The 19,755-nt window shown below is 42.8% G+C and overlaps 1 protein-coding gene across 1 annotated transcript; it reads right to left on the minus strand.

The window, feature by feature from the left end:
• TEAD1 (TEA domain transcription factor 1) lies at window positions 1–19,492 on the minus strand. Its single transcript, XM_010710960.3, has 6 exons — window positions 15,522–19,492; window positions 14,215–14,349; window positions 13,986–14,032; window positions 13,335–13,396; window positions 11,380–11,504; window positions 1–2,783 (listed from the first exon to the last, which is right to left on the minus strand). Exons 1-6 carry the CDS (start codon window positions 15,522–15,524, stop codon window positions 2,595–2,597), a joined length of 561 nt encoding a protein of 186 aa, XP_010709262.1. The 5' UTR covers window positions 15,525–19,492; the 3' UTR covers window positions 1–2,594.
• Between the last annotated feature and the right edge of the window lie 263 nt (window positions 19,493–19,755).

Below are 19,755 nucleotides of genomic sequence, written 5' to 3' on the forward strand. Positions count from 1 at the left end.
AAAAATGTCCCATTGGCATGAAAGAAATTAAGTAAAAGACAGTGAGTTGACAGTTTAGGATCTAACTCATGACTCACCACAGCCATCTTCTATTTTTCCTATATATATATATATTTCTAGCTGTGGCGGCACTGGTGTGAAGTCTATTCCTAGAGCAGTATTCATCATCAGGCTTGCTATACCCGAATGCTGCCCCTGGCACCCTCCCTCTGCCTTTGCACACCCAACAAGAAAGAAAATCCACTGGCCTATTTTAAGGCCATGGCTTAGGAAGGTATTCCCATCACATTTTTAATATATAACTCAGCAAGATGGTTAGCACTGTGCGTTTTTTAACCATTACATTACACAAAATTGTATTAAAAGATCATGAAGTTGGAAGACACTGTAAGGTTAGGAAATGCTGAATTGAAGTTTCTCACACATCCTTACTGCTGAACTGCATCATGGAGCCTTTACTTACATGACTGCACGCTCACCCACTGAGCAGCTATACAATATTTCTCATTATTTTCATTATTCAGTGTGCCCAAGTCCCTGCCTCTCGCACACTACTCAAAACTGAACTTAGAATTATTAAAATTCTCCTAATGGTATATATATATATTTTTTTCAAATAGATGCCAGTGAGTTTGATTTCTTAATGATGACCTGAGGTGAAGGGATGGCATCATTATGATGCTGTGAAACTGAGGTAAGAGGGTTAAAGCTGAGCAATGCTTGTAGGAGATCAAGCATAGAAAGCTGGTACACTAAACTTCTACGTCATGAGTACAACACTGACCTTAATGATACAAGAAAGCTCTGCGCTGGTTTTAGATACATCTTTGAGCATTCAGACTCCTGAAAATCAATTTCCACATGGAGAAGCAACAGAAAATACTGCACATCAATGAATCCAGCTCCAATTTCTGCTGCTTCCATGTCCAATGTAGTTTAAGGCTTACAATCATAGAATCAATTGAGTTGAAAGAAACCTCTGAAGGCCCTCTAGTCCAACTGCCCTGTAATGATAGGACATCCACAGCTAGATCAGGCTGGTTGTTCTCACGCAAATGAGAACAGGCAAGTGGGGTGAGGTTCATTGTGCCAGTGGGTTTCGCAAGTATTTTATTAAGCAAAGCGGTTTGGTGAGATGATGGGCCTCAGTTCAAGCCCCAATTTTGCAAGGAAATGAACTTAGTGGTTATAGACCATAATTCCAACTGCTGTTTCTCTGCAGCCGTATTTCTTTCATCCTTATGCTTGTTCTGCTCACAACTCTCACACCGGTATCTCTGCTGTGTGCTGTCATCCTACATTCCCCCACAGACTCCTTACCACAAATGCTCCCACTTCCCACTCCTTATCCCTTTTTGACTCTATGCTCTTACCTGCCTTTTGCAGGTTCCTGGTTTCTGGTGTATTTCAGCTTCCAGTTCTCTGCTGCTACCTGTTTCTGGACTCTTTGCTCAGCCAGCCCTCAAACACTCAGTCTGTAGTTCCCATTTCTAGTTTTAAGCTCCATAAATTTCTTGATGCAATTCTCTGTGGTGCAGCACCGCTCCTACTCAGTGATTTATCTCTTCTGCACCCAGATTTGAGAGAAGAGTCTCCCTCATTCTCAGTTCCCATACTTTTGGCAATAGCTGAAATCTTGGGTACAGATTGGGGAGTATTTCAGATCACATAGACAAACTTCAACGGAGAAAGACCAATACCATAAGCAGTGGTTCCATATCAACCTTTTCTAATGTCAGCACAATCTCTCCACTTGTGATTAGTCCCTGAATGTGCCTCTTTCACTGAGGCTTAAAAAAAGAAATTCTGGTATGAAGAGGAGCCTATCACAAACAACAAATTGGTGCAAAAAGAAGTGTAAGCATAAATAAGGTCTCTACTCTTGAGATTTGGTGATCCTTTCAGATGAATCTTTAGCATTATCACCATGGGGTTTTGCAAATGCAACAAATTAGACCTGGTAAATTAGTGACATTTACTAAAAGTAGATATTTTCCAACATCTCAGCTTGCCATTCAAATTCTGCTTTCACTCCTGATTGCAATGAGCAGATTGTTGGAGCAGCGTCCCACAGCTCACTAACAAGCAAGCAAGGGAAAAGCAGACGTACAAAGACGTACAGCAATCAAAAAACCTTCTAAAAAAACCCCTGAAACTCTCACAAGCTCATAATCAGCCCAAAGCACTCTTGATCCAAGTCCTTCTTGGTCCTACTTGCTAAGTGCGGGCTGATCCTTGTATTATGTGCATTTGACAAGAGTTCTACATCAGAAACAGTAAAAGCAGTCTCTATTTGCTGCTTCCCTGGTGTTCTCAGACCACTAGATGGCAGTTCCCCATTTACAAACAAGTGCTCCATTACCTGCTTGCTCCTGCTCAGCAGCTGTGTCAAGCACAGCTGAGGCATGTATCTGCCCCTGCATGTCATCTTCGACACAGACTTGTGGAGCTGCCAGCAAGCGTGGCTCTGGGACAGCACCCTACCAGAAGGATACACAGCTTATCTATGCTTTTAGACAAGAGAAGACATTTCCACAAGCACCCCAAAGCTAAGCACTAAACACAGGCCACATTGCCAAGAAAGACTCTCAATGTCATGTCTTACTCACCCAGAATTTTACGAGGAAGAAAGCATTTTGGGGCCCCTTCCCAAACAGCTCCTTTAGACCACCCTTCTTTTCAGGAAATTTGTCATAAATCTGACGAATGTCCACCGATTCAAGCAACGGGTCGCTGTAAGAATGGTTTGCGTGTCCAATGTGTACGAAGAGGTGTTTATTGTACTGCAAGAAAGAAACAGGAAAATCAGTGCTGAACAAAAAGAACAGAGGTTTATTAAGACACAGGTCTGCATGTGTTCCTGCAGCGGGAAGCGTGCTTTGATGGATTCAATGACTCGCATGTTACTCCTGGGACTATGATTTTCTGCAGTACGATTTCCATGAAAAACTTCAGTGATTGTAATGTAGCCCCTAGTGAGCAAGGGTCAACTTCAAAACCCCATGGACTTTCTGCACACCACCAAAAATGGCCATCTTCAAGGGAGTAATTTACACTGAAGAATGGCAGCAAGGCGCTAAAGAGCCGACTGCAGATGAATATGTGCTGGAGGAAAGCTTCTTTCTGCTGCTTTGAGCCATGCTTTTTCGTGTCCCACATCCTCCAAGCCCAGATTTCTGCTGGTATCCCAAAAGCCTGCACCTACACACTTCTTATTTGTCTATTTAAAAAAACAAAACAATAGCAAGCCTCGACCTATAGCATATGCTAACAGCACTTAAGAAAGACAGAAAGGAGTTTCTTTAAACCTTAGGATGACAGTCATGAGAAGGCCAGCCACTCAGTATTGCTGCTACTTTGCGAGCAGACCTCGCCATATGCCCTCCAATGTTTTGACCTAAGTACTAAAGGAGCCAACCTTCACCTAGGGCGCTCTAGTGAGTGAGTGCCACTGACCACTCTCTATGCCAAAATGCGTTCTGCTTCCACTTCCCCATTTCTTAACCTCACCTCGCTGCATTTCACTGCCCACCTCCACAGCCCCTGCCCTGGCTGGGGGAACTCCTCAGGCCAGGGGTGCCCAAGACAGCTCTCACTCAGACCAATGTGGTCTTCTGGGTGCTTTCAACATCATGCAAGCAGAGCAGTGAGCTGCAGAGCAGTGATTAAGCGTGTTTTTTAACTATGAGGGTCATAAAAGATTTTTCTAACTCAATTAAAGGAAAACTGATATGCTGTCAATGAACACACTAGAAAACTGTCACATCCAACAGATGCTGTATATAAGGGGCAATTCCCAACTGGTAAGCACAAATAAAATATTTAAAACCCCAAAGCAGATCTCATTTAAGCTATTTTGTTTACAACATATCTGCTGAATGAACAAATTGAAATGACAAATCTCAATTAACTGGACATCCTCTCACAGCCTTCCTTCAGTGTGAGAGGGGCTTTCCCTAGCAGATGTCTAAGGCTCTGGGGACAAGGAAATGGACCAGCAACATTTCTGTACTTAGGAAATTGTAATGTATTTGACAACCTTCTAGCACAGTGTAATCTGAATTTAGAATCAGGGAACACTCACTCCTGTTTGTGGCCAAAGATGATGTAAAGTCTATACTTTTTAAAGAGTCAGGTGGTCCATTTTGTAAAAGAAAAAATGGAAAGTGTAACAGCACGCAAAGGTGTCTGTATGCAAGTCTTGAGCTCAATGTATCAGACAAATGAGCACCACTTGCATAGATTTTCCTTATAGGTTTCTCTCAAAATAATGCCATCCCAGTTTCCCTTGCGCACAGAGAACTTGCCCAGTGTATCCCAGAGGGACAGAGCTGGTCTGAATAAGCTGTTTCTACCATAAAAACACATATGGCAGAGAAATAAACACATGGATGGAAGCTGAGTGTGTGTGTGCAGGAGGGAGCATGCCCTGGTCTGGCTCACGAGATGATCATTTACACAAGGACCCAGGAAATCATTGATCTGGTTGGTAAACATGAGAGGTTATCACAGTGGTGTCTGCAGTCAGAGGTAGCATTTTACTTCACTCAGTAGTAGACAAAGTGAACTTAGGAAACACTTGAGCTTGGAAAAAAATAGAACAAAAAAAAAGCAAACTAATATGAGAAGGAACCACATTTCCAATTTCTATTTTTTGACACACATTACACTGGCAGCACTGTGACTGAATGTCAGACTGGATGGTTTTTTGCTCCCTACTTTGATCAAAAGCTTTGCATAGGACACCAAAGCAAAAGGCCATGGTGCCCCATGCCCCAGGAGCTGGCAGGAAGCCACGGAGGGCTCCAGAAGCACGCTCCTGTTGCTCTTCCAGGCTAGCAGGAGCAAAATGCAGCAAAATGGTGTGGGATAAGTCACCTAACATGGCTGCTGATGGATGCCCAGCTTGACCAAGGAACAGGGCAAGCACTTCCCTGAGGGAGGTGAGTACTTCAGCCCTCCGTGAGAAACAAAGCCAAAACATTCCCCCTTCCCTGCAAAACTCTTAATCTGCCAAGAAGGGCACTCCCTGGTGATGTGCACCTCTGTTCTCTCTCGTTCAGAATAAGGGCTGGCATAGTAAAACTTGCTCAGTATCTAAACTTCAGTAAAAGAAATCCTGTACAGGAACATGGAGCGGTTCAAGAAGTCTTTATGCTGTTTAAATACAAAAGCAGAGCTGAAGGCAGCTGTAAAGCTACCACAGTTGTCTGCTGAGCTTGCCAAAGTACCAGATGCTGCTGCAGCAACATTTCTGAGCGGGTACAGTGGGACAGATGGTATGACATCACCTGACAATATTCCTAGGACAGAAATGTTTATTTTGACATTGCAATGTGTGATTATTTTCTCCTTCTGTTTCTGCAATTCCTATACTAAGTACTCTCATTACTAACCTAATTAAATGTGGCACATTTCTACAAACTAATGAACAATATTGTATTAGGAGCAGGGCAAATGGGTACTGAAATGATCCCTGTAGTTTTCATACATACTTCAGGGTGGGAATTTACGTGTAAATAGAAGCAAAGAGGCTAAGCTGCATGCCTACATTTTCAAGCCCATTAAGTCTGAAAAGCTTAGAAACATCCTCACTATCATCAGAATCCACTGTTGCCTAAGACTGTGTATTCCAGTCACTGAGGCACATTATGTATGGAGGAATTTGCTCGTGCCACAGCACTGGAAGGGTCTGCATCCAGCAGTGTACTTCAGCTGCTGTCAATTACCATAGGTCAGATCCTGTGTTTTCCAAGGATAAAAACTCCATAAAAATGCACAAAGAATGTTTGCAGTTACTTTGCAGCATCTGCATTACACAACATGCCCTGAAGATGGCCGCCTCTTACTGAGCTCCCTTCCTTAAAAAATTCCAAGTATCCAAAGAATGCAGTAAAGCCATGAAATATGACTGTTGTCAAATAATACCACGAGAAAAATTATAATCCACTTAGGAATTTAAAAGAACTGAGACAAATTGCCAATGGCAGAGGATGTGTGCATTTAGCTGGAGAACAAAGACGAATCACCTCCACCTGTTCTATCTGCCAGTGCGTGTAATCTGTAACATCTCCTCCCTAGTTCTGCTCTTACACACCAAGGCAATAGCCATCCCTGTCTGTGAAACAGAAGTTCTGTGGGCAGCAGGACACAGCCTAAGGGCAGCAGCTCGCTCACTGGGGCTGAAACAAGAGGCACCAGTGCTTCACAAGTGCTGGACCCCGCGCATCGGTCCTGGTCTGCCCTGCCTCAGAGCCTGTGGCCTGCATAGCACTGCACTACTGAAGGAGGGGGCCAGACAGTGCAGACTGATTAGAAAGCAGTCAATGCATTGCTGTCACCTGCAGCCTGCCCTGCACAGTGCTGCTGCCACGCTCTATCTTGTACATCTGATGCTCTTTAATTTCCTGCTGATGTAAGAAAGTCACTCGCTCTGCCAACAGTTCTTATTTCTAACAAAACACTGGTAAGCGGATATTTTGTTGCCACTGCTGCTGTCTTCCACTGAAGCAGTCTGGGACTTGTATTTATAATGCTCTCATTCTATAATCAGAGACTTCATCAAGTCCTGTTGTTAGGGATTTTAACACTTTCACCACCATCCTGTGGTTATGTGTTATTACACAATACACAGTCTCCCTCATTTTTTTAGGACCTTCACCCATCAGCCTCCTGCCTGTCTCTGTTCAGGATTCAATCAGGAATGTGCCCTAAGAGAAGTTCTTAGACAGCTTTCTAGTTGCAGAAATAGGGAGGCAAGAGCTGAGCAGGGCAGAACCCTGCTGGGGAGGCAGCACAGCCTCCAGCCTGACACAGTACTGCTGCCCAGCACTTCCCATGCACTGCCACAGGAGTCCCAGTGTGCAGCCAGGACTTGCTGGCGAGGCAAGGTACTCAACTCATCTGCTTTCCTGCAGCACTGCAATGCAGCCTTCCATTCTAGCCTGCCTGATCCGAGACCCCACGGTCCCAATTCCACAAGTGCTGAGAGCTCAGATGGGAAAATTATGCCTGAATATAGGAAGCTCTCAATAATGCTAAGTATTTGAAAAATCAGGCTCATAACAAAACAAAGTGGACCCTCAAAATCAGAGGCCCATTCAGTGTTTTGCACCTGAAGTTCTTGGTTTGTCAGATGTCAGCAAGAGTGCCCCTCCATCTCAGAGATGACTGCACTGATACATTTGTGAAATACAGATGGGAGAAATTATTAATTCTCTCTGGAGGAGAGTTTAGATTCTGCTCAGCAAGCAGGGCATGGGGCCCATGCATTTCAACAACAGAATAAAACAAACTGCTGAATAGCGGCTTATCAAAGAAGGGCCGCTGCATCTATACCGAATGAAGGAGGAAAAAAAGGAGCACATGAGTACATAATGACATGACACCCGAGAACAAACATTTTATGGAGATGAACACGTGCTGCTCAGCACCACATAAGGAATGACCCTTCCATCTCTTCCATTTTTAAACTTGGACGGATTTTAGATTCAAACCCAAAATTCTGAATCTGCCACTCCACAGTATGCGTCCAAGCGTGGCTTTGCTTCCTCTTCCTTTCACAACAATGCTAATCAGAGACTTCCTTATGGCCAAAATGCCGAGCCGCTTTCCATACACTTTATGGGAAATAAAGAAAGGACAAACAATGCCTTTAACGACAGATATAGTTCAAAGATAGAGAGTTTCTTTTGAAAGGACCTCATTGATTTTTCATCACTTAGGTGGTTTGATTAACTTTGGTGAATTTTACTGCATCTGGCTAATGATGGTGGGCTGTTTTTTATGGCCCTTTTGCAACTGCTTTCACTTTCTGTTTCTCAGGAACATTTCTCTCCGGGCTCACAAAGCCCCTTTACAACAACAATAAAACCTGAATGAAAACATAAAGAATACTTTATTTCTTCATCACTTTTCATAATACGTTTTGAAGAAATTTGGACCTACCACCATCTGATGGTTTGGACGGGTGTGTTAATGCTGAAAAGGCCCAGCAGCCGTGTTCCTTCCAGGCCTAAGACAGCTGCCTGAAATGCATGCAGCAGTGAGAATGCTTGAAGAGGCAGAGAGAAGAAGGACTTTATTCTAGGAGGTGGTACGGTATTTTCCTGGTTTGGAAGTAGGTATGAATGAACTTAGGAGAAATTGGAATTATTTCCCTTTCAGTGTTGGAGTCTCTGAATGCTCTCTCTATCTGTATACCAGCCCTTTGTTTGTATACACAGTTTGTATTTTTGGGGCACGTGGGCATATTCGGTGTAGGCATTTGTCTTGAAATTTCACAGAACCACTACAGTAAAAATAGAATGTTTCCCTTAAATAAAACCTGCCCTGAAAGCAAGGTTGCATGAATTTGTCAACCCTGGAGAGAATACTTACATAGGGCTGGCAACAAGGAACGAGTGCTTGGATGTACCAGGGCAGCTGCTAAGCACTATTTAAGAATTGTGATTGAGCATAAAATGCCACAAAAGGGAAATACAGCTTGACATTTATAAACTGAATTGATTTTCATGTTAGAGGAGGAGTAATTTTACCCATCCTTAGCCACAGAGTCAGTATTCCAAGATTTTGCAACTGTACCATCTTACACCCTTCCAAATGATCCTCTGCCATGCAGAATTACAGCAAGGGATGTTTATTGTTTTCTCCCTATATTTTATTCTTTTGTAATGGAGCAATTTTTTGGCTAGGCAAAGGAAGGAAGTCAGCAGCCCCCAACAAGTGACAGGGCTCTCTGGAGCACATTTCTGACCCATGAGAATGCCCACTGGAATTAACGTAACTGCCAGACATCAAGGGGCTTTTGTACTTCCAAGCACCAATTGACATTGGAAGAACCCCAGAAATGCTTAATGCCCCACTCCTGCGATGAATTCTCAGTGGGTGGACCTTTTATGTCCATGCACAGCCCCATTGAAGTCGTTGGGAGTCAGCATGGGCAAACATCTGAATCTGTAACTGCTATACAGAAACACAGGATGCAAGAGGCCTCCCAGGGTCACCAAGCCCTGGCCCAAGGTCACATTTTAAGGAGGAATAGGTCTATTTTTGTCCTCACCACTACCAAGCATTCTGACCAGGTTTTCAGATGAAGGAAGGAGGAACTGTCATTTTTTTTCCTTTTTTCCTTTTTTTCCCAACAAAACGTTAGAAATTTATTTGATCAAAAGAATACTTAACTGGAGCTATACGATGATGGCAGAGTGCAGCACAGGGTGACCAGCAGCCAAGGATAGCAGCCAGGCAGCATCTGCTGCATGCCCACCGCACCTTGCAGCACATGCAGAGCAGAGATAGAAAATGATCCACACTGGAATTTATCCATGAAAGACAATAGAATTGTCTTTGTGTCGTATTTTTGCAATGTTATAGCATGTGATTCTGAGTCTTTAAAAACAAGTCTGGATACTTCCATGCTTCTGCTTCTCTCCTACCCCTCCTGCATTTACCAAATGTGCTCTGCAGTAGTTATGCATGCAAGCTGGGACAAGCACCAGTGGGCCTCTCTGCACCTCTGGAATTCCAAATAACATGAGATTACTCTAAAAAAGGCTTCATAGCAGCTATGAGGCTATGTTGACTAACTGTGTTTCAGGCCCCCACCCCTTATGCACTGCCTTCCCACAGCCTACACCTATAGGAAAACTGAGAGCCCCAGTGCACCCTAAGCGCAGAACCTCCTGCAGCCCAGAAGCACTGCCGCAGGCTCTGGCAGAAATGTAACTCAGGGTGCGCCAAGTTGCCATTCACTCACATGCAGTGCAGTCATGCCGCACGCTGCTTGGCTGCCAACACCTCCAGGCACATGCGCAGTATCCCCATTCAGAGCAGCCTGGGTGCAGCAGGGATCAGGAATCAGTAGGGCACACTGTTCAGCACCCAGCCACAGGTGTTTGGTTGGGCTGCCCAAAGGGAAACCTGGGTGCTGCCTTCCCTGCATCAAAAATACAAACCCTGCCTGGCTGAGTACAGCACTTGGGCAGAGTTGTTCCAGCTGTGGCTCAGCCCGGGGCATACTGAGATTCAGGGTGATTGCGGCTGCAGCCTGCCCTGTGCAGCCCACAGGGCCTGGACTGCCTGACAGCATGTGCTGGGCCCTGGTTGCTCCAGGTGGCAGTGCAACCAGTCTCAGTGAAGCTGTGCAGCAGCAACCCATCCAGCAAGAACCGAGCCAACAGTACCTGCTGGCAGACACCGCCTTCCTCAGCATTAACTGAGCTTGGCCAAACGGAACGCTCAGCAGCCCTCCACACTGCCACATATTTAGTGTATGAATAGCTGAGATATGGCATATTTCCGTTGGGGTGTTTCTCTGCCAGGAGCATTCCTTTGTTGTAAGGTTTCTGGGCTATGTCTCCAGTCTCCATTATGCAGGGTAAACACTCCCTGGATAACACCTCTGGACAGAGCCCATAAAAGCTATGGTTTCCAGTACTTAATTACAAAGAGCAAGCGATAACTTCTCTCCGCTCCAAGCTACTGTATTTTACCAGGCATCTGAACAAGAATGATCTGACTATATCACCCATTCATGACAGTATTTGCTTTTCAGAAATTATCTCAATAAAAATTCTCAGGCTCGAGCTGAAAGAAGCTCTTTTGATTTTTTTTGTGACACAGTAGAAACCATGCTAGGCTACTCACAAATGCCTGTGGTAAATATATAATGATTAATATCAAGGTTCATGGTTAACTGGCGTAAATAAAATACTACAGCCAACCCCATAAACTACCCTTGCAGGTGCAGTATAAAGACTTATAAACCAAAACCTTTCTCAAAAAACAAAACAAAAAAAGAAGCCCAAATGAAAAAAAAAACCAAAACCTCAGACTGGATCCTAAGGCACGAAATCAAGCAAGACCCAATGGCCACGCATTTAGAAATGTAATCTCAAAAAAAGAAAAAAAGAAGCAATGCAGACAAATGCTGTATGCTAGGAAGGCTTGAACTCAAAGGAACTATCCCAAAAACACCCAGAGGATGACGCTAACATCAGTTTTGTAAAGGGCCATGCATAATTTCTATACAAGTCCTTGATTTTGTTTCTGCCAGGAAATAGATTAAATTGTAACTTGTAGTTAGGCACTGAACTGCTGCCAAAAACATGATGCAATTTGGTACAGCTGCTAAAGTAGGTTAACAGCAAGGCACAGTGAACTATGCCTGCTCTCAGACAGGCCTCTCTCTTGAGCAAACAGAGAAAGAGGGCAAGAAAGGATTATGTGGCACCACCACGAAAGGAATATTACATTGAGCAGTAGTGAACACAGCAATACCAGGAGTCTATTCCCCCAGGTTTAGCCCTAGAAAGCACGCTCCGAGTGGGAAGGAACTGAGGAAAGCCAAAGCTAAGTGGACGTGAGGGCAACACTTACTGATTCAGGATCCCTCTGCTGTTCAAGGAAAGCTGAAAACTCCACCAGCCTGAGCTTGGTCGTACCAATCGATCGGCCCTGCCACGCAGGGACTGACGGAGCTGGAGCTGACGTAGGCTCAAATCCTAAAGCAAAGGAACCATTTTCATCAAGAAGTTGATCATTCCTCAGTTTATATTTTCTGAATTAAATATAACCAGGAATCACCCAGGTAGCTCCTTGGTCATTTATATTAATTTTAACAAATAATGAATGAAAATAAGGACAACACAGAGAAACAGTAGAAAAAGAGGTCCCAACCCAACAAGTTAAAAATGGTACGAATAAAAGGTTGGCTCCACTGTTTGCTTGAGGTTGTAACTCTCTGTCGAATTTTTGCTTAAATTATATACTGGATTTTAGAGATTTACAGAGATTTCACACAGACCTCAAACAGACTTACAGCTGACTCTTGCCTGGAAACAAGCAGCAGGGCTCCAAGGAGGTATTACTGCCTCAAGTTGTTAGGAGAACTGGCCTCCATTTCTGGCTCCTAATGTGCCACACGTTACAAGTAAACCACCTCTCTTTCTGCCTATTTCTTCTGTCACTCTCAATTCCTCTCTCCTATTTAGTGTATACACTTTCCAAGGCAGGGACTGTTTCTTACAGTGTATTTGCACATTGGGTCCTTGCCTTCTTTTGGAGCTTTTAGGCATCATTATATTACAGATAATAATAAATAATTACTGTAGAGAGCTGAATCATACTCTAAAAAGAAAGTTTTAAATTGATAATAAAGACGGAATGACATGCTCTAGAGAGAGAAGGGATGTTAGCCACCATCTCTAATTCACCTCAAGAGAATGAATAAATGCTATCTCCTGCTCCTCACTGTGGAAAATTAGATGAGAAGGAAACAAAACAGTAAAGGAAGAAGAGAAAGGCTGCAAATGGAGGGCAGAAGCTGATCCGCACAAGTAAGGTTAGAAAACCAGGATAAACCTGTACAGGGTTAAGGAACCAGAGAGAGGTTACAGAAAGTTTGTGTCCATATGTCTTAGTGAATTTGGGAGCTGGATCCAATCCTCAAATTTACACAAAGAGGGTTTGAGGCTTGTGTGAAACAGGGAATTACAACGACTGGTTAGATGTGAACAGGAACTCTAATGAAGCAAATGCATGAATTCTGACTGATTTAGAAATATTAATAATCCCATTCTGAAAGAGAACAAAAGATAAAAGAAGATTCAAAGTATCTGACAGTGACAAGTATTGTATAGCAGGAAGTTAGAAACAACAGAGTATGAGGGAGTCAAAAAACTGCAGCTGAGAGTCAGAAGCGTGGTGTAATCTGGCAGGGGAAGTGTAAAGTTAGTTGTCACCTGTAAAGAAATAATTATCTTTCCTGGTGTTAGGTGTGAAACCAACTTGGGAAAAGGAGAATGGAGGAAGCCATGGAAAGGGCATCACCAATATAAGCAATGAAGTCAGAGTGTCAGAGTAAGCATTAAGCACCTAACAAAGGGGTATCAGGTAGAGCTGAAGCTTCAGGGGGAGAAGAGTTACCAATAACAGACACATAGACTTATACCTAAGGCTAAACACAAATGGTTTCTGAACAGTTTTTAGCCTTAATTAAAAATAAATGGAGGCTTAATATTATAGCTACTAAAATACAAACATGCATCCTACTATTCATTTTTTACAATGCGTTTTGCATTGCATTGCACTGGCTAGAAATCATGTATCACAGCAACTCCTCACATATGTGAAACTTGCTATCTAAAATGTAAAATCAAACACAAAACTCCCAAACTCGCCGATTCTCCCTCGTAACAAGTATCAGGACACTGGTATTTGTTAGGAACTGGTGTTTGGTTTGGTTGCTGGGGTCTATAGAAATGGAGTAGTAGCTCTGTCCGTGTCAGGACACAATCCAACTCTTTTTAATGGAGACAAGAAACAAAAGTTACCTGAAATGGGAGCTGTGACTGATGGCTGTATAGGATAGGCCTGCTGAACGAATGGCTTTACACTGGAATAAATAGTTACAAAAAAATCATACACCATGCCATCAACAGTAAATTCCATTAGAGTCATACACGCAGTTAATGATCTTTACTCACAAATGTATTTGACCCCTACATAGCATATGTAACAACCATAAAGAGGCAACAGCAAGAGAGAGAAGCACGAGAACTACGTACACCCAAGGTGCTAAAGTGAGGAGCTTGTCCATGCTCCTGTCCTGCCTGCTGCAACCATCCCAGCAGATGCAGATGCTTTGCACAGGCATCCCAATAAATCCAGAGGACATCAAAGTACTGGGGGCACAAAGATTCCCATGGACCTCAAGAAAATGAGGCAGGGAGAAGATGAAAAATAAGGCTGGGAGATGTTGCTCCAGAGCCACTGCAGAGATAAGGGATTGCATTCCCCATGGCTGATGAGGGATGCGATCTCTTGCAACTTTTCAAATACAAGATGACATCACTGCAAGTCTCTACCCTATAACCACTTTTCCTTCTTTTTGAAAAATGTGCAAATTATTGCAGGACTGATATCCTGTGGCAGCAAAGCACCCCACACTGCAGATAGAAACATACTCAAATTTTCAGACTTACTCTTGCGAGGATCCAGGCTGCCCCGTTTGAATCATGCCAGGCCAAAACTGAAAGAAGAAAAAACAGACCCACATTTGTTTTCCCTGTTGAAAGATTTGGGATACTTCTGAACAAGCATGATTCCTTTTGCAAAGACAAGTGAAAGCATTAATCCATTCACTCAGCCTTAGATTTCTACTGAACAGCATTAGAGAATACAGGGATTTTCGGGACTCAGCTAACAACTTACCCCAGGTGCCCCAGGAAATGTAGGACGGGGAATTCCTGGCAGGCCCAGCTTGTTGTGAATAGCAGTAGCTGAGACTATCTGAGCTGATGACATGGCTGCCATGTGCTGGAGTGCTTTGTCCTTTGCTGTCTGATCCTTTAATATGACAATTACATGGAGTCTTAAAACATTTGGCACAACAAATGATGTTAAATAATTGCAGCTACAAGCACATAACTCAAAACTTAAAAAGCCACACAGAAAATGCAAAAATAGCAAACCATGCAGGAAAAAAAAAACAGCACGAAGGCTAACACTCAGACTACCTGAAGGCAAAACCTCTTCTCAGACATGCATGGTAGACCTGGATTCTCACAGTCTGCTCTGCCAACACGCAAGAAGCTTGGGGAGAGCAAACTGCTGCCCACCTATTTATCTGGGTAGATTCTGCTGGTTTTAAGTCAGGACGGAGTAAGTCAGTCTGCTGCTAAGGCTCTGCTTGCCAGAGAGGGATCGCTGAGATCTGAGCTCTATCATTTAGATCTAAGAGAAATTTGCCTTTAGCATTATACTGCAAAATGAGAACACAGAACTGCGACCGACTGTAAATGACGACAGATTTTATTTGTGTTTACATGTTTAGGAGCCAGCTCAGAGTCTGTCTTACAACAAGTATTTTAAAAACTGGACCACCAAAATCCAATTAATACCAAAATACAATTTAAACTCCCAGTTATAGTGCATCACTAGCCGACAGTGATCCCAAAGAAAACAGACAGCCATAACATTTCTGCTGTTTTCAAGCAAACAGGAACAAGTTTAGGAAAAGAGTTACTGATTACTTGTGTTAAATTTGGAGTCCTAGATGCTACCCATCAGGTATGATCACAGAACAGAAAAGGAACATCTCTTAATGCAGCAGGGTATTTTAGGTCAGGTAATAAAGGTAACCAACAGACTGCTGCTATCTGGAATGGTGGGGTTCCCTGTCTGGAGATACTGTATTAATATGTGCTAACATTTAGGTACGTGACTTAGGATGAAAGAACACAAGCAATATTAGGCAAGGATGTTGTTGGCTTTCAGGTTTTACTTTACAAGCAAAGTAGCACGCATGCTGACAAGAGACGCATGCTCTTATATACAGTATACAGCTTTGCACATATGCTCCCTCTAAAGCTCATATGGAGCCGTATGATAGGTGAGCAGTCCTTCCTTTGAATAGCTCCTTCAGAAACAGCACAGGCTGAGAGTACAGGAAAAGCTAGCCAAAAATTCTGCCAAGCACAGCTAAGGTACATAATACTTGGTTTAGTTAGAATACTTACCATACTTGTTACCTGGATACAACAACAAACAGTTTATTAAAATGCTTGTGTAGAATAGCAGATTTTCAGCAAAATATGAACAAAATACTAAGAGACAAAGGAAGAGCATTTTGCTCAACATTAAATACCAGGTTTAAACAAACATGTTACTTTAACCAAGGGACTGATTCATTAAAAGGAAATAAAAATAACAAACTAAAAACCCAGCAACGCTCTGGGGGTAATTTACAGCAGGTCCCCACGTGCAACAGAGGAGAGGTGCAAGGGATATGCTGCACTCATCTCCATCTGCTGCACTCATCTCCCTGAGCTGGGAGAGGAAAAGAGCCCTTGGCAGCAGAGGGGCAGGGGAGGGGCTGTAGCCAGCACCCTCACACCTGTGGCAGGCCAGCATGCTGCCTTCTGACCTGTCTAACCCTCAGGATCTCCATGCCACAGCTCATGTGATATCTGCAGGGCAGCTTCTGTTCTGTTGTTGTGTGCTACCTAAACTTGGCCACCTCACCAACTTGCAGCTTTCCCTTCTAACCACAGCCATCTCACCTGAGCCCAACCCTGACTGCCCCTGACAGTGCAGGAAGGTGTGAGGGGTGCTCTGGCACGAGACCTCTTACTACAGGTTCTTTCATGCCTTTCTTGTAGTAATTGCTGCATTTGGTGGTGGCCACTTTTCAGTCCTCTGATTACATGTTAGAAGGATGGAGAAAAAGCAAAATGGAGAGGTGTACTAGCTCAGCACACATCCCTTGCAGGAGGACTCATCTTGGGGAGTTTCATGGACTCCACAAAACTTCCCCATGGCGACACATCTGCCAGCCCTGCTGAGCATCAAGACACTCAGCCAACATCCATCAATGGGAAGTTTCACCTTTTGGAGGTTTAGGAACCCATGATGGTCAGTAGACCATTTTAACTAAAAGCAAACGTAACTTACATCAAAATATGGGAGAAATCAAATTCAGAATCAAAAGCAAATGCTAAGAGATCTTGAATTCTACTAGCACAAAGCACTTCCAGCTCCAGGTGGTGGGCTGCACATGTATTACACAGGCTTCAAAAAGAAATAGAAAAGCCACATTTTGAAGCTGCTTATTTGAACTGAAATATCAGTTTGCCTACGACTTTAAAAAACAAATAGACTGGGCTTTTTTTGTACTGCAGCAGAGAGTGCCTGCAACCAGCAGGGAATGACTCTTTCCACCTATCACTGCAATGTGCTGCTTCTGGGATGAAACTTGATAACTGATTAATAACACACAATGGTATTACATCACAGTTTAGGCGGCAAGAGAAGTAATATGTCCAATTAAAACTGCAAGAGTAATTTAAACAGACAGATTACAGTAATTACCCCAGTTGGAATTTGGCCAGGACAAATGGGTTAACACCCCTACTCTAAACAGTAACGTTGTGGGATTTTTAATGACCACAAAGAGTTAAGACTTGGATTTCCTATCTTGTCCAAGACAGAAGGGCTTGGTTTTACTCACGTGTGCCACTGTGTAAAGCTGGAATAAATCCTTCTGGTCAAGGAGGTTTGCACTGATGTACATAAAATGAAAGTCTGTCCCAGAGTGCTGCAGAGTACTGTGGTGAGGTTCATCAGGAGCTGCAGGGAGACAGTATCTCCCACCGAATCACTAAATCCCACCAGAGCTTAAGGTATTCCTTGGATAGGTCCCATCTGGCCCTGCCCTGGCTTGACCCTACTTAATTTATGGGCTCCGATGGGATTGCAGAAGCCTAGGAATGACGCTGTAGTAACAGGCTGCACCCTTTCACTACTGCTTCCTGTCTTATTAAAAGTAGGTAATTGGAGATGTTATTGAGGTGGATTTAGGGCGCAATCAATGAAAATCTGGAGTAGTTTCACCAAATCCCTAAAACACCATCACCATAATGGAGAACAGGATCTGCTTCTTGTTTTAGCTGACTGCTCTGGGCTGCAGCTGCAAACACCTTGTGTTAGGAAAGGGTAAGCTCTAAGAACCTAATGAAAGGAGACTATGCAACTTTTAATGAATCAGGCCCTTGAATTTTACTTTTCACCCATTAGTTTTGGAATGCAAAAGACATAGTTAAATTAGATAATAACACCCCAGTATCATTCAATTATAATTCTTAAAATCCGTAAAAGCCCCACGTGAAACAAGTGTTCTACGTGACAAGCACAAAGGGATCTGTGCTCAACTTTCTTTTAATCCAACATAAACAGCAGAACAATTCAATCAATCAGTTCTACAGCAAGAGAAAAAAACCCAAAAACCTGTTATCCTAGAATGATAAATGGGGCTTTGCATACCATGTTGTCTATGTCTATGTCTATGACTTTAGGAAAAACAAACAAACAAACAAACAAACAAAAAAAAACTAAGACAGCATGAAGAAAATTAAGCACAACAGAACACAGTATTAATTCAAGAAAGCCTAAAACCTGCACGAATATTTAAAATACAAAACTTTTGTAAGGAAAAAAATATGACATAAGAAACAATATGCAACAAAATGGATAGTACAGTAACACTAGCATAAAATACTATCCTAATAAGCAATTTTGCAGATGTTAATTCTGCTCAGATCTTGTATTGATTCAAATAACCTTTGCAATAATTAGCTATAGCTCAAAAAGGATAAACAAATCGCGAAAATATACAATTGTTCTGGACAAAAGATAGAGAGCACTTCAGTGTTTCTAGCCCTGATCTCCAATTTGCTTATTATTAGAGAAGACAGGAGTAAATACAAAAGCTGGCTATTTCAGCCAGGCAATAGCTAATGCCAAGAAGAGAATGCGCATTCAAAGCTGTCCCAACTTGCTGCCTAATGAGTAGCAATTAATCCATCTTATTGTATTTCAAAATGCTGAAGACTCCATTCACATCAAAGGGAATTTTTCAAGGCTTTTATCATTGTTCATTTAAAAAGTATAGAGCTATCTTTAGCATTTTATAATTGACAACAATATTTTCTTTTTATCCCTCGATGTGGAATGTAGAATAATGGATTTTACAACATGTAATATATGTGTGAATTGTAGGCATTTTAATGTTTCTTTTTGTCTCTGTCTAATTAATTTTGCTCTATGAAAAACATATCTGAAATGAAAGTCTTAGATAGATGTATGTCCTGCTGTGAAGACCTTTACTCTTTGTTTGAGCCCAACTTCCAATCCACCTTTTCTCCTGATTGATTCAGGCTCCCTGCCAGCGCAAAGGTGGGAAATGCTGCAACCTGACACTACAGACTGCTGAATTTTAGAAGGAAAAACATTTTAAATTAAAAATTCTGCTGCACAAGAGGAAATGTCAAGAAGAGGAGCCACCTTTCAGATCTATCTCCACGGACCACTTTATCCCAACCTTTCTTTCCTCTTTCACGAGATGAAATTTCTCTAACCTCAGGAAGATTTTAATAACATCAGAAAATTAAGATAAAATTCCTAAAACAGGATTGTTTTCCTGTTGGAAAAGAAATTCAAATGTGGAACATCACTAGAAGGGCCAGCAGGGCATTCTCATTTGGTGGCCCCGAACACAGAAATAGCACTTACAGGTAGAACTCCTTGCAGGCTAAGGATCCATCCATCTGCAGCACCTGCAGGCACGTGTCCCCAGGGAAAAGGAACTTCATTGGACCAAGGGAACATTACAGCAAGAAGCCAAGATTTCTTGTCTTCGTCAAGCTTCAGTAATACTCTACCCAGTGCCATGGACAGATACATCCAAAGTCATACGGACAGCTCTGAAATCTTTCCATCCCTATGGATTTCGCAGAAGACAGCCAGAAGAAGATCTGACATGTTTTCTCCTTGCCACAAGGAGGGTTCAAACCAATGCGAGACATAAATATCTCCTGATCTAAAATAAACCCAGAAGGTACTTGGATAAGAAGACTTACTAGTTACACCGTTTGTCAGTGTAAAAGATCAGGAACTGAGGTCAATGGGACAGACTGGCCATATCCCAAAAGATCAACTAGAAATTATACTAAAAAAAAAAAAACCTGCTCGTAAATGACATCAGCTGGGGAATGAGGGCCTCTGTGCTATGCTCCTGCAATCCTCAACTCCCTGCTCATGATTATTTCACTTAATGCAGCACTGGCACACATGGAAGCACCAGCTTCTCTTCAATAACCTTCCCTACGCACAAGTGCGAGGTGCACAGAGCTGGAAGGCCTGGTGGTAGGAGAAAGAAACATGGGAGACATAAAGGGCCTCAAGTCAGAGCTGACT

The sequence above is a fragment of the Meleagris gallopavo genome, chromosome 5, assembly GCF_000146605.3.
Source record: "Meleagris gallopavo isolate NT-WF06-2002-E0010 breed Aviagen turkey brand Nicholas breeding stock chromosome 5, Turkey_5.1, whole genome shotgun sequence".
In the NCBI taxonomy this organism is placed as follows: Eukaryota; Metazoa; Chordata; class Aves; order Galliformes; family Phasianidae; genus Meleagris; species Meleagris gallopavo.

What these genes read in the sequence shown, in the direction of transcription:
- TEAD1 (XM_010710960.3), bottom strand. An exon ending in CATTTCCTGGGGCACCTGGG is followed by an intron (nt 14,033 to 14,214) that starts GTAAGTTGTTAG and finishes TTCTTCTTTCAG; the next exon opens with TTTTGGCCTGGCATGATTCA. An exon ending in CAGCCTGGATCCTCGCAAGA is followed by an intron (nt 13,397 to 13,985) that starts GTAAGTCTGAAA and finishes TATTTATTCCAG; the next exon opens with TGTAAAGCCATTCGTTCAGC.